We start from the raw sequence: 15,026 nt of genomic DNA, 5'->3' as shown, positions 1-15,026 counted from the left end.
TTCTCAAACATGGCAGATATTTTGGACACTGTATTACACTTTGTTCCAGCTCATGGCACTTGTAAAAAGGGTGATTGGATAGCAGCAAGATTTTGACAATGTATTCCGTCTGTTAAACTCTCAATAAGGCCAATGGCTTTCCAAATTGACCCAAATGCACTTTTAGTGACCCCTAGAAACACCTAGGACACCCTTTCTCTGCTTTTCTTACCGAAAAGAAGGCCAATGTCACTACCCTGGCAATCTACCGTGGTAGCGCCACAAGCCATTAAGGTAGCATGTGTCATGATGTATTCTAAAGTTTAAATTATACCACATCATTTAAAGTCCATTTTCACGCTGTGCCAGCAAGAGCAGGTACATATCACACACAAGGTCTTACTTGCATAATTAAATAAATGACCCAAATCACTTGACAAGTAACAGCAGTTAAAGAAGGGGTCTGATGCTCAAAGCACTGGGATCCTTTGAGAGATGCTGGTGAAAGGGGGCGGCTGAGGACTATTCCCCTCCCCCGCCTGACTTGTCATTTGCAAAGGAATTCATGAATGCTTTGTGACCATTTCTGACAGTCGCAACCCCTGTGATGATTTATGAATTAGCTGCTGTCTAGAATGAAACATATATACAGTTGTAAATTAATGGTCAAACATTATAAAATGCATGTAAAGTAATGCAAACAGAACAACAGTACCAAAATTAGAGCATGGAAATGAAATGAAATGAAATGAAATTTGATTTGTAGAGCGCATGGCTGCCCGGAAGCGTCCCAGCGCTTGCTTAGGGAACCCGTCCTGGTATTCCCCTGCGAGATAACCCATTACTGGGCATCCCCAAGGTGAAAGCCAGGCATCCCGCTGCGAGGGGCCGTTGTGGAGATTAAGCAAGCTATTGCCCAGAAGACATAGAAAATGGAAAATTATAAAAAAGAAAGAAAAAATGGGCTTGCCTTACCTTGCTCACATAAAACCCCTACATAGCTTGGTAGACACACACATGAAAATCCATTGATCCCGTCAATACACGTGGCTCCATTCTGGCAGGGGCTGGGCTGACATTCATCAATATCTGCACCCAAATGGTAGATGACTTTACAGTGTGTACGTTTAAAACGAACAGTTAAGTTGCAGAAGGCACGCATTTAACGATGTACATAATTTAAGAGCAAAAGGAGAGTTAAAAAAAATCTAAGAATCAATTCTGCGCCCATTATTCCCACCCTTCGTTCTGATAAAGGCACCTTAGCAGTGACCTGAGGATTACTAAAAAGCCTTCATGGCGAGCGTCTCTCTTTCCATTCAAAGGACTGTGGGACTTGCCAGCCTTTTCCCTTGTAAAGTCTTACTTGCCCTTTTTGCCTTTAACTGGCTTAAAACAGCTTCATCTTTTGCAAAAGGAAATTTGGTTGTAATTGTTATTATTGGTCCACATTAGACCTACTCAAATATTTGAGTGTAAGGGGACAGTAGATAAATGTGGCCTGCTGTCTTTGGTGTTACTTTAAAGAGCCGTTGGATGGTGTCTGCCACTGGGGAAACGGATACTACGATAGCTCTGGAGTTTGAAGGTGAGATGAAAATGCCCTCACTGACAAAAATGCACTATGAGGAGTAAAAGTAATAGATGAACTGACATGAGAAAGTAATGCTCACATTTCAACAAGGCAGGAGAGAAAACATAGACTTAGGGCAATATTACGAGTCTGGTGTTCCGAGGACCGCCAGACTCGTGGTGGAGTGGCAGTGGTGGATCCAGCTACTGCCACACTGGTGGTCCGACCACCCATTTACGACCTGGCCTAGGTATGGTTGTCAATGGCTGCAATGTGCTTGGCAAAACTGCCACAGTCCTGCCAAGCATATTACAAGTTTCCTCTCCACCAGGCTTTTCATGCAGGTTCCACCGCCATAAAAACCCTTCGAAGAGGAAACAAAGGTGGCCCTACAGGGCCACCTGTGCCTCCAACATATGTGGATGTACACAGAGGGGCTTAACATGTGCCCCCCTGTGTGCATGGACATAGGTTCCTGCAGGGCGTGGACTTTTGAGTCCAAGCTGTGCAAGAACTTTGTGAGGCGTTCCCATTGCTATGCCTTTTATAAGGGTACCAGCCCCTTTGAAAGGGCATCACAGGGGGAATTACCACACTGTCGGCCCACCAGACCACTGTAAAGCAGTAATCTGGTAGGCAGGCGATGGCGACAATCAGCAGAAAGGTGGCACCGCTCTTCTGAAAAGTCCTAATTAGGCCCTAAGTGATTTGAAGACAAATTCATAAATGTAGTCTAGGTTGTACACAGATTTATTATGGAGGACCTATGTTATTCCTCAAATATAGAAAATAAATATTGATTAATTTAAGGTCATCGAAAGTATTATAGATTTTTGAGAACCCCTCTACTTCTGTTGTAGCAGCCCATCTGCCATGGTACCCACACCCACAACCACCATATGTTTCTGTCAAAATGGAAATCAAATTGGAGGTCGATGGGTTGCAAACTGTCATTATATTGCTAATATATTACATTACTCAATTAAATAAAACCGCATAATTTATTTGTGTAATATCATGACCCGGAGTAGCAGATTTTCTGACATTACAAAATATATCATCTTTTATTTACAGTGTTTCCCCTGACGAAGGAACCTCCAAGGTGTCCCGAAATGCATTGGGCGATTGACAACCTAACCTACGGTTGGTTGTTTCTTTTGTATACAGAATGATGTGTTTGTTGAAAAATGTTTCTGCAAATGTAAATTTGTAAAAAACGAGTCGTATTTCACTGTATATGATGAAATTCACTGTGAATTAACAGGAATAAATTGTACTAGCGAAGAAAGTAAAAGTGTTTGATCATTATAAATTCTTTTAAGTTGTACACAGCTAAGTCTGAGTCAACATTTCTGTTGACTAGCCATATTTTCATTGTCTATATTTGAGTATTAGGGTATACTCTATTAGGTGCAGCACACAGATCTTCAGAACCAGATTAACGAGTTTAATTTTGATAAATTTGGTGTGCTCAGAATACACTTGTTAGTTACAAAATAAGCCATAACTACACATGCTATAATAAAACATGGGTAGCAGACAGCCTCTTAAGAGTAGCTTTTATTGCAATGTTTGAGAACCAGTGATATTCACAGGTCACCATGTTTTATTGCTTCGAGACCTTAGGTCTGATAGTTTGTTATCTAATCTGATACAGTCCAGAATGATCATGCAAAATACGCTGATTCTTTTGTCACTTTTAAACATGTGCGGTCACACGTTCATATGAATACACAAATCTATGTATTTGCAAACATAAGAATAGAAAAAGTTGTTTTCTTGTACTCTGCCTTCAAATGTTTATCTTCTAACCAAACTACTTGACATCATCATTCAAATAAACTAACAGTTTCTCTTAATTCTGTATCCTGACCTAATGCTTCAGAAATATACAATTGTCACACAATGTAAAGTAAAACATATGTTCAGTTCTACTGCAAAGTTACATTTTCCTTCTGTGGTTTCTGCTCACTCAAAAAACACTCAAACCTTTAGGTTTTGTGGTTTGTTGAAGTCTCCCTTCCCTCTCTTGGTGAAAAGTAGGCATGCATTACATGACAGCCCACTCATTACATTCTATACATTATGCTGTGACCTCTGTCTCACCATCTGGTTGGATTGGAGGCCTTCACACAAAGCATGCTATATTTATCTCGGAGGTAAGGCGCAGTGCTGCTGTTTCTTTTGGTTCACTGCCAGGTTCTAGAACATGTGTATGATGGAGGGAGGCTCACCTAATTCGCACTGTTCGCCGCTGTATCCTGGCATGCATGTGCAGATGTAGAAAGAACCTCTTGTGTAGCAGGTACCTCCATGCCGGCAAGGATTGCTTTTGCAGGGATCCTGGCCTGTAGCAGAAGATGAATACAACAGTTAATCTTATTATATGTAATTTACTAAACCCTTACAACCCTTACTCCCACTTCATTTCATACTTTTTTTCCCAAGAACGAAGTTTTATTTGTATAAACAGAATGGACCAGGGCTGTGTAAACGGTTGGCATTTCTTTACTCCAAACCCCATCCACACAAAGAACCAGCTACAAACCACATTTGCCCAGGAACGCTACGCTTTGCAGTTTTTATTGGGTTCTAGGTGTCCAAGTCAGGGCTAAGCTTCGCCCCTAGTTCGGGCATGCTAGGACAACCTTTTGCAGAGCAGGAAGGACCCCATTCAGTTCTTTTCAACCTTCTGTGGACATAAGCATGGTTTTGTGCCTTGTGGGCTTCATCTGGACTGTGGTTTTGTGGTCACTCCTTTGGGTAGGTGGTGTTATCTGAAATTGAGCAACCAGCTGCAGCCAGCAGTGCAGCACTGCTTGGATTTCTTTTTTTGTAGCAGGAGCCTCTTTAACATCTCGAGGTGTAGGAGAAACAGTCATTTGAAGCTGGGCTCTGGTTGAGAATGCTTAGCAGAAACTGGGATGTAGTGGGAAGAAAACTAGTAACTCGTGGAGTACTGCACAGATCATGTTTACCCACAAACACAGACGCCAAAACACACACTACCCGCATCTTCACCTCACGTAAATATCTCTTCTCAAACTCTGACCAGCACCGAACCCCGCCCTCTAGCACTTGCTTCTAAATATGCTGATGAAAACGTAGTATAGCAACCCAGCCCTAGTATATGGGGAGTGAGTGTGACTGAATTTAGGAGTTAAATACTGGTCATATATTCTGCAGGTTCGAAATTTCAGCAGCCCGTGCTTTGGAGTCTATCTTTCAAAACTAGGGGCCCGATTCACAAAGGTATAAAATAAGACAAAAGTCTAACTTTACGACTTTCGGTATTCACAAAGGACATTTACTACACGTAAATGCCCTTTGTGAATATCGAGAGTTGTAAAGCTCAGCGTTTGGTATTCACAAAGGACATTTACGAGTAGTAGATGCCTTTTGTGAATACCAAAAGTCATAAAGTTAGACTTTCGTCTCAGTTTACCTTTGGGAATCGGGCCCGATTTGTTGCAGTTTTCAAGTGGAATCAGTGATATGCACTACATGGAAAAGAAGCACAACTACTTATAACTTCTGCAGCCCGGGTCAAAGAACCAACCCCTGTGGGCTTCGTTCTTGTTGTGCTTTTCAGATCTGTATATTGATGTTCGTACGGTTAATGGCTACACTGACAGTGTCAAGCAGATAAATCCACGTACCCCCAACCTCAGGACCAAAAGTATAGTTGAAAATCCCATGGAGTAAAGGTGCTCCGCTCAAGCTTGACATGGAAACTGGTCCTCTTCTTCTCTTGTCCCATTCCAGCTAGTGTAAGGCATTGGATGTTGCCCAGCTTCCAATAAAACTGGAGATTTAACAGCTGAGTGCAGCAAGTTTGGCCAAGATAATGAGGCAGACTGGGTAATCCAGCTAGCAATACATCCCATTTCACATTGAGCGGCTATCTAATATTTCAGATACCATGTAGAATTCATATTTATATTGACAATTTACTGTCAAGACTACCCTCAAGAATTTCTACTAAATATAAAATAAAATAAAAAATCTGTGGATCATGCTGGTCGTGGACTCATTACTGCAACTCTTCATTCTCTATGTCTTCAGCCGGGCAGCCTATGTCCTCTTTTGGGGGAGAATGGAATTTACAAAGGTTCTGCATCACATTTCCTATGACCTTAATATTGATGACACAGTTCTAGACATTGTCCTTCAGCATGGATGGTTTGAGTACTGCTTGCCTGGACGAGCAGAAACACTGAAATATTGAGATCGCCAATGATGTTAATAATCAATACATATGATTGAGGATCTCAAATTCATAAACTTCTTTAGGGTCTAGGACACAATGAAAAATAATGGAAGCTCCAATTTTGAGACACAAATAAAAACAACGATATATGAAATGGAAGACACAACTTGTAGTTTTCTCTTTCTCCTTTTCTCTCAGGAGGCACATTTACAGGAAACATAAATTGCTAAAATGTACCAAAAAATACAAATCCTAACATTTTGACAAATAAAAACTGCAAGAGGCAGATTAAAAAAACAACAACTCTCCTTTACCTGGTATATTTACTTCTGCTTCATCGTATGGTTCACTGGTGCCAATGAGAAACCCAGTTTCATTTGTAACATCTGAAAGATTGGTCTGCGGTCTCTCGTCTCCAGTTACTGGCATATGTTGATCGGGTTCAGAAACGCTTTCTTCTACTGCTGTTTGTTCAGTAGCAATGATCGACGAAATGGTGGATGCATCTTTCTGTACCACAAGTGCGGTTTGTGTTTCTACCGAAATGTCAAGAGGGGATGATGTTGCTGTCTTTTCAGGAGTACCAAGTATGGATGGTGTGCTGTCAGTGGGTTTATCAGGCAGTGAATCTGGAGGTGTAGTAGATACTTCTACATCCTCCTTTGGGGTTTTAGCCTCCTCAGACCCAGATGCTGTTGTACCCTCTGTATAGTCCTCTATAACTTGCTTGGCAGACACAAGGGAGTCAGTGTGGGTCTCATCCGTGAATGTTTCAGCAGAAACATCTTCATTGTCAGGTGTCTCAGTTGTAAAATCAACATGAAATGTCTCTATTGTGCTCTCTGTTATCTGTTCATCAACTTCAGCTTCACTTTCAGATACGGATTTTGAAGTTGTCTCAGTTTCATTATATTCTTCATTAAGCAAGGGCTTGTATGTTGCCGCAACTTCAGAAATTACTTCTTGTTCTGAAGCAAGTTTACCTATAACTGAATCAGATGATGGCAAAGTACTAGGGATAATTTGATGAGGGTACTCCGATGCCCCATTAACCAAAATGACTGTGAACGAAGGCTTTTGAGTTTGTTCCTCAGGAGTTGAGTGTGTATCTAAGTCTTCAGCCCCACTGGGCAAGTGTCCAATGCTCTGTGAAACTAGCTCTGTGGGAGATGTTGCTACATCAGGCACCTCTTCATCAGTTACTTCTGGTTGTAAAGAAATCCTGGGAGTCTCTGTTTCACTTTCAACAGACTCGCTTTCTAAATATTCAACTGTAGATTCTATTTGACTTTGGGTAGAGGCAGACTGGATTCCAGTCTGCGTGCTTAATTCCAATCGCTCCTCCAGTGTTGTCTCTGCAACTAAAAGTCCTGAATCCAATGGGGATGTTGTGGTATCAATGCCAATTTCAGGGGTGGAAGTATGACTAGCAAGTAAGGATACTGTTGAAATGGATTCTATGATTTCTGGCACAGAAATGGAGGATTGTGTTGTGTGATGAAGATCATCAATCACTTTGGAACTTGTTTGTTCTACTGCGGCAGCGGATTCTTCTGCTAAATGTGTTTGTGTCATTGGTGGATCAGAGCTGGATATAATATTCAGACCAGATCCTTCTGTTGTGTCTTCTGGTAAAAGTACACTTGATGAAGTTTGATATTTGCCAGCAGAAAGGAAAGATGCTTCAGTTGGTACATGTAGGTCTTGAACATCTGTGTGCTTAGATTCTACAATGTCCATATCTATAATAGTTGTTTCAGGAGGGATGCTACCATGTTTGTGTGGTTCTTCAACAACTGTTCTTTCGGTCATTTCAATTATTTCATCTGGTTCCTTGCCAACATGTCCTGTAGTTATATCCACTGATGTGATTGTGTCTTCTGATGAACTGATATCTATGAAGGAACTTATGTGAGAGCTAGTTGGGCTTGTTTGAGTTGCTTCTTTTAAATCAACAGGCAAAACAGAAACTGTCTGTGAGACATGTAAGCTAGTGGTTTCTTTACTCGGTCCTTCCCAACTACTAGGACTTCCAATATCTTTAACTGTTTCTGTTTCTAAGGAAATCTGCATGCCCGATCCTTCTGCAGAACTTTCAAATAAGTTTGGATCAGTTATTTTGTCTGTGATTTCTGTACTGATTGCTACACTAACTAAAGCTGAGTCCGTTGGAATGGTATTATCCGATGATACCTCCTCATGAGCAGAAAAAGTAGGCGTCACGAAACTTTCAGTCACACTTCCAAGCTCTTGTCTGACTTGTTCTGTTTGTGTTACACCATCACTTTCTGATGAAATGTGGTCCAATTGTGTGCTATGCTCTACGGAAGGAATAACCTGAGAACTTGCTTCAATTGGAATTAATGCAGAAGGAACAATGCTGACAACTGGTTCAGTGGCAAATTCAGCTGCAAATGTTGGTACTCCAACATCTTCACTAGCTCCTGAAGAAAGTTCATCAGTATGGCTAGTCTCAAGTAGTCTTGGTGTGCTTGTGGAATCTGTTGGCTCTCCACTTTCAGATACATATGGCGCAGGGCTTGTGGATCTAAAGAGTTTTTGCTCAGCGGAGGAACTGATGGAATCTGATTCTTTGATTTGAGATGGGGTAGACACAATACCTTCTCCAGGGCCTTCTCCAAAGAATAGAAATTCAGAGCCTACTGCTACACTTGTAGGGATTTCACTTCCTGAAACAGATGTTTCTTCTAATGCTCCTTTAGTGGCAATAGTTCCCTCCAGAGGGTGGGCTATTGAAACAAGTTGTGGATGGCTGGTTGTTGGCCTGTCTTGTCTTTCTGGCAAGGATTCATCACTCTCTGTGCTTGTTGAAATCTGTCCAGGCGAAGTCTCTTCATCTCCACTTCCACTTTGTTCTTCACCACTCCCAGATTCCAGATCTTCATTCAATGCTTTAGAGACAGACTCAGTGGCTCTCTCTATATCTCCAGATCCCGATCCCTGCTCTTGTAATGAGGTTTCAGTACTGATTAATGTCTGTATTGAACTTTCCTCAGCCACCTGTGTGATGCTAGTTGGCTCTGCTAATGATGGTTTTTCAATAGGAATTGGGGCAACTAAGTTTTCCTCTGTAGAAGACGCTGAAGAGCTAACATCTTCACTTTCAGTTGGAGTAGGGAGCGTTCCTGGCGTCTTTGTACTAGCAATGCCTGTTACAGGAAAATCTGGGAAAAGTTCATCCCCTGAACCATCAACAGATTGTACTCCTGCTTCAGTCTGGGAAGGAGATATGGTTGTGTCATCTGCAGATAACAAGAAGGCAGTAGAAACAACAGTTGCTTCTGTCCCCAGTTGTTGTTGCAATGCTTTATCTGTGCTAGAGGTATACATGCTCTCTGTAGATCCTTCAGTCTCTTGCTGTTGTTCAACTTCTTTCTCTGTACTGGCACCCTGTATATCCTCAGAAGTTGTGACAGGCACTTCTTCTGTTGAGAACATGAATGATGTTGGCTCAGTAGTGAGATGCTGTTCTTGTGCAGAAACGGTGGTTCCAATAATGATCTCCTTCACCTCAGAGTGAGGTATGCCATGTGCTACAGACACACTGGGGACAGTTTCTGTGACAAGGTCTATGTCTCCAGAACCTTGCTCTGTAAAAGTCAACGCAGTGCTATCTTTTGGATGCATTGGAGCCTCTGAAATTAGACTGGAGTTGCTTATTTCTGACCCAGAGCCCATTTCTTGAAAAGGGGTTTTCACAGTTGAGGGAATGTACAACACAGAACCCTCGTGTTCTGTTGTCGGTTCTGAGGTTGGTACCTGACCTGAAGGCATCTCTTCAAACGCTGAGCCCTCTGGTTCTTTCTCAATTATGATCTTTTGAGAGTCTATATCAGTTGAATCAGGTGCAGGTGAAGTTGTAGGGCTCATGGAATCTGTTTTATCATCTAAAGGTATCAAAGAAACACTTTCTTCCGTCACTATTCCAGTAGCACTTTCAGTTGGAACAGTATCTGTCAGGCTTTCTATAGCTTCTGGAGAAACTTTTTCCACTGGAGGTGCAGATGTTTCAGAAATGTGTTCTAATTCACCAGAAATAATTACTGTAGTTTGAAGAGTACTGACATCGAGCTCTTTAATCAAGGTATGGCCTGTTGTTATAATCGTCTCAGTCTGTGTTAAATCTGTTCCCTGTGTCACTGTGGTTTCTTCAATGTCTCCAGAGCCTTCTTGAATTAAAAATGAAGTGGGTTCTAACTCAGTCTTCACTATTTGAGATGGTGCAGCTTCCACAAGACTTTGTGATGTAGAAAGCACATCAGTATGAATTGAGGTTTTCGGCATTAGACCTTCCTCAGTTGTGTCCAAAGTAGCAGAGTCTTCAATGGTGCTGGAAGAAGATGGCAGGGTAGTCCTCTCCTCAACATCTTCATCTGATGTTAACTTCACAATCTCTGTAGCCACTGTACTAGATGATTGCACATCACTAGAATCATCTCCAGAATATTCCAGTGCGGTGAACGTTACGGGTTTTGTGGCTTCAGATGGGGTTTGAGGGATCATAATATCCTCGTTTGTCACTGCTTCTAATGGGGTCTCTCCAGTTGCTAATATGACACTATGAGAGAGGTCTTCTGTAAATGAATCTGAATCTCCACTGTAGATAGATTCTGAAACTGAAGCACTTGTTGTAGGCCCAACATCTTCTACCTCTGCTGATTGGTCAGTTAGTCTTGACAAATCAGGTAGACTTGTACCTGTTGCCTCATCCACATATGTTACAGTAGCATCAACTTCACTAACTTCTGATGTCTCAATGTGTTTTGACGGTGCCACACTTTCAATGAGGTCACTTTTTGCCTCTACGGCTTCTCTGTCTTTAGGTGCACTGGTGATTTCCTGTTTTCCATTGATAAACTTTACAGTAGGAGAGGTTGATTCAATAGTAGAGTTCTCACAGTCGGCCTCTTCCTCCTCCGGTGTATATATGGGCAACAAGTCAACTATAAGATGGTCACCATACTCAGGAAGCTGCAGATGACCTCTCTGGTTCAAGAGTTCCAAGATTGGGTTCACTGGACCTGTGAAAAGTTAAAATAGAAGCCATTTTTAGTAAATACACACTTGCTTAATATGCTAATCATGTGATTATCTATGACGTTTTCATATATACTTTTATACCATTGTGCGCATTTTACAATTTTTTCAGCTGGTGCACCAGGTTCGAATATTTGTCTGCATTCTTTCCCGCTTTGGAGCACTGTTCAACTGACACAGACTTTGAATTGGGCCATCCCGGTGCCGCTACTCTCAGTCCCTCAGCTCCTTGTACTGCCCTCTGCTGTTTGGAATGCTGTTTGAAGTGACTTCAAGTTAATTGAAAACTGAGATACAGCCTATGACAGGTAATGTTTTAATTTACTAGAATGGAAGGGGCCTACTCGAGGAATGATGTCACTATACATCTCAAAACCCAATCAGATGCTATCAAACAAGCCAACAATCTAGAATTTCTATCGTCGGAGGTTGTTAGAGATGCAGGACTTGATAAACAGCACCGTTTTTCCTTTCCCCTGGATGTCCTCTTTAAACAATAGTACCCTTTGCAAGGAACTGCTAGCAAACAGGCTTATTGTTCAGCTGTGCTCAGCTGTAAATGTAGTTGACACTTTACAGTGAAATTCAAATCAATCTCCTAGGATGTATTAGGCAAAATGCAAATTAAAGGTTTAGACTCTATCATATACATCTATCAATAATGCTTTGGGTTGATTGATGATCATATGACTCAACCGTTTGTCAAAGTTGTAAAAGTATTAAAAGAATTTCAAGGTTTATTGGGTATTTATCACTCATTCATTGATCCAAACATAACATAATTGAATCGGAAAGGCAACGTTTTTTTTAATTGTGCCCTGTTCTTTATCCACTATTACTCACCTCAAAAATCTGCCACCCATCAGGACACAATGCCCTTCTTACAGAAAAAAGAGAAGTTGATACCATCACTTGGCCCGGATGCCTGATAGTTATCTCACTGAATAGCCTGCCAATGCATGCGTGGACAGTGGACGTGGGCGCCTGTCCACAAGCCTGGCCTTTGGGGTTAAATGTGCCTCTGTGCTCGAGTATGTGAGAAACAATACTGCTCACACCCAATCTCTATAAGGCAGTAAGGACTTTTAACAGAGAGGCTGATAAGACATCCTCTGTTTTTGCAAGCACATTTTAATAAAGATGAGTCTGACGTCATGGTGAACTGAAATAGTAGGAGGGCAGGTAAGTGGCTGCGCCAGATGTCCGCCCTCAGCCTACGTGAGCGGGAGAATGTTGTCGCCTGTGGTGCGTGTGACTCCACCATAGCTTATGGAACCTAACAGTCTTGCTGACCCCGCTGGCCGCTAACTCAGCTTCTGCAACAGCTTTGCACACACGCTTTATCTGCTGCACGCTTCCCATGACCAATTTCACACTACTGTTGGGATCAAAAGCCATGAGACGTGTTAAGACTTGCAAGCTAAGCTCTCTTAAAAGAGGCGCATATATCATACCAGACGTGGGGATTTAAACGCAGGTGTGATGTATGTTGCTGCTTGTTCCACTGTGCAAAAGAATCCCATGGATCTGGGCCCTCTGCTTGTCTGAAGCTGGAGTCATAGCTCTCAGATCACTTTCATCTGGAAGGCTGTCCCCCTCCCTGGACTCATATGCACTCTACAAAGAAACAAGATGCCTCCCAGACGCCAAAGTGGCATCGCTCGCCATCAGAACAATCCTCACCCTCCCAAAAATGTCATCTCCAGTGAGCTCAGCGGTATCACCCTCCAAAACCCCTGAATCTCATACCCTATGGAGGTTCAAAGTTTGGGAAATATATTAATGTTTAGTGCATTGGAAAAGTAAGACCTTTCTGGAACCCGTTTGGTTGTGCATCAGACGCATTCATCTAACTTACAACCAAGTGGAGCTGGTATATGTTATTTGGCTGGTTCTCTAAAGTGCACAGATCTTAAGTATTGGTAATAAAAGACAAGTTATTTCATTTGGAGTAAGGAATACGAAAGTTTGATGTCTATCTATATTTTTTATGCGCGTCTGGGTTTTCCGGAAATAGGGGTCAGCCAGCAATGTAGGTCTATACAAAATAGTAGGTAATGGCAAATGTCTAAAGCAGCTTTACTTTTGGAATCTTGAGGATTCAAAATATTTTTTAAAGAATTCATTATTTTCTACAATGCATACAACTGAATTGCAAGTTGTAGCAAGAGCATCATTAAGGGTAGTGAGCTGAACGGCCAGCAGAGAGATTTGTTGAACCTCCAGATCAAGGCGCAGAACTATCGGTTAATCCTTCATACCTCGTTATATGCCACGTATTGATTAGGCAATGGTAAGAGATATTAATTCGGCCCTAGCAGGCTATTCGGGTTGTACTGCACTCTACGTTCAGAATTAATATCATGCCAATAACTTGGTGTAAGAGGCAATCAGAAGAAAAGGCCAATAACTGCCTGTTATATATTTAGAAAACAAACATTTGTCCATCGAACGCATGTGCGTAGAGCACTGTACATCAGTGACACTCTGGGAGTTCAAACTACCTGTATGTTCTGCATCCCTGTAATTAAAGTATCTTTTGGGACCTTATAATTAGTCCGACAATGCTTTGTAACTCAAAGCCGAGAAAAGATTCATCTTGTGGAAAGGCCGGAAAACACATTATGGCCTGTTAATGAATGGACCCGGGCCGCAAATGACGTCTGCCTCTGAACTGTGGGGTCTCCCGCGCTCCCAGGTCGGTGTTTCTGTAGTTCATGAAAGCTGCAGGGTCCCCGAACCTTGGCCATTCATTACTGAAGTATTTGGAAGTGTCGGTCCCAGCAGACCTGCTATTCTCTCGACAAGCCTTGACTTGGCACGTTCGCAGGCGATGACCAAAAACACCTGGAAAATGAGGCTTGGAAATGTGGACAACTGGTTCCCACGCGAGGGGGGTGAACCGTGACATGCCAGGCGGGGGGGATGTTCTGTTACCAGCATCTGCCGAGTTTTAGGAAATAACACACATATTGCACGGCTTCGCACCTCGAGCGGTGATCAGCGCAAAGACTACCTCTGACCCTTAAGATGCCACTCACTACATTTTCCGTCTCTCTGATATAAATACAAATATTCAAAGACACATTGCATAACGTACAAAAAAGGAATATGTTTTTTTTTTGTTCTTTCATTTACAAATCTATAATGGATGCATTGAGCTTATCTTGTCAACCATTTTACAGAGTTTACTATTTTATAAATGAGCAATTTGGCCCATTCAACTACGTGCACCTTGAAACGGGGGGTGTCTCACTATGTGTGTGTTATTGCTGATTCAGGGGCCCTATAAGACCACATGTCTTTTATTTGGCCACCAGATTTTGCATCCAGGTTGTTACCAGCGGCGGTTTCTCCGCTATGGTGGAGGAGCGTCACCTCCTCCCCACCCTCCCCCACCGGCAGCAGCAAAACTCGGAGAAAAAAAATGATAATAATACACGTTTATTATAGTTGTCTTTTTAGCATGAACGAGTCTTGGGGGTGGGGTAGGCGGTGACAGGCTGGAGGAGGAGTGGTGGGCAACACTGCTGTCAGTGCGCATGTCGGTTTGGCCGGCCATCTCAGGACGGCGAAACCGACATGCTCATTGAAGCTGTCTCCAACCCAGCAGTGTTGCAGGGTTGGAGACAGCAAAGCACAGGCTCCCAGTCTGTCTGGGAGTGCAAATGAAATTCAAAGTGCTCAAGCCAATCCTGATGCTGCTTTCAAACATGAGAGCAGTGCCAGGATTGGTCGCTGCGGAGTCTGTGCAGTGCAGCAGCAGAAGAGCAGCAAGTTGGTGATGCGGTGAGCGGCAAGAGGAAGGTAAGTGGTTTCATTTTTATTTATTTTAAAACATTTTTGTCACCCCCCTCCCACTTCGCCAGTCTGCCCTGATAACGGTCACCAATGGTTGTTATACTGAGTACGGCGGGGATCGTAGTTTGCACCCAATTTGGCATAAGTGCTCCACCAGGAGCTGAGACCCGTGTGTTTGTTATTATCTATTTATTCTATTGGTTCACTGAGTCGCTACCCAGTCACCACCTCCGGAACGTGCTGTCTAATCCCCAGAAATGCATTACTTATGCCATTTGCCACCAAGAAACTATAGTTTATTTGCAACAACTAATCATGATCAATAAAGTGGGTTCCCTGAATAGTAAAGCTTCTTGACACAGCGCACATACAGATATTCAATGTGTAAAATAATATTTGTCTTTA

The 15,026-nt window shown here is 42.4% G+C and overlaps 1 protein-coding gene across 1 annotated transcript in view; it reads right to left on the bottom strand.

The window, feature by feature from the left end:
- The window catches only part of VCAN (versican), a 165,686-nt gene that overhangs the window by 33,912 nt on the left and 116,748 nt on the right, over positions 1-15,026 (bottom strand). Inside the window, exons 8-10 of the mRNA XM_086960854.1 lie at positions 6,077-10,804; positions 3,787-3,900; positions 955-1,068 (exon numbers count right to left, since the gene is read on the bottom strand). Of these exons, the coding sequence (XP_086816980.1) occupies positions 955-1,068; positions 3,787-3,900; positions 6,077-10,804 (4,956 nt within the window). The remainder of the gene's footprint in view (positions 1-954; positions 1,069-3,786; positions 3,901-6,076; positions 10,805-15,026) is intronic.

Source organism: Lissotriton vulgaris, chromosome 3_1 (genome assembly GCF_964263255.1).
Source record: "Lissotriton vulgaris chromosome 3_1, aLisVul1.2, whole genome shotgun sequence".
Lineage (NCBI taxonomy): Eukaryota > Metazoa > Chordata > Amphibia > Caudata > Salamandridae > Lissotriton > Lissotriton vulgaris.
Note: the sequence above shows the minus strand (reverse complement) of the source record. Positions and strands in the feature narration are given on the sequence as shown.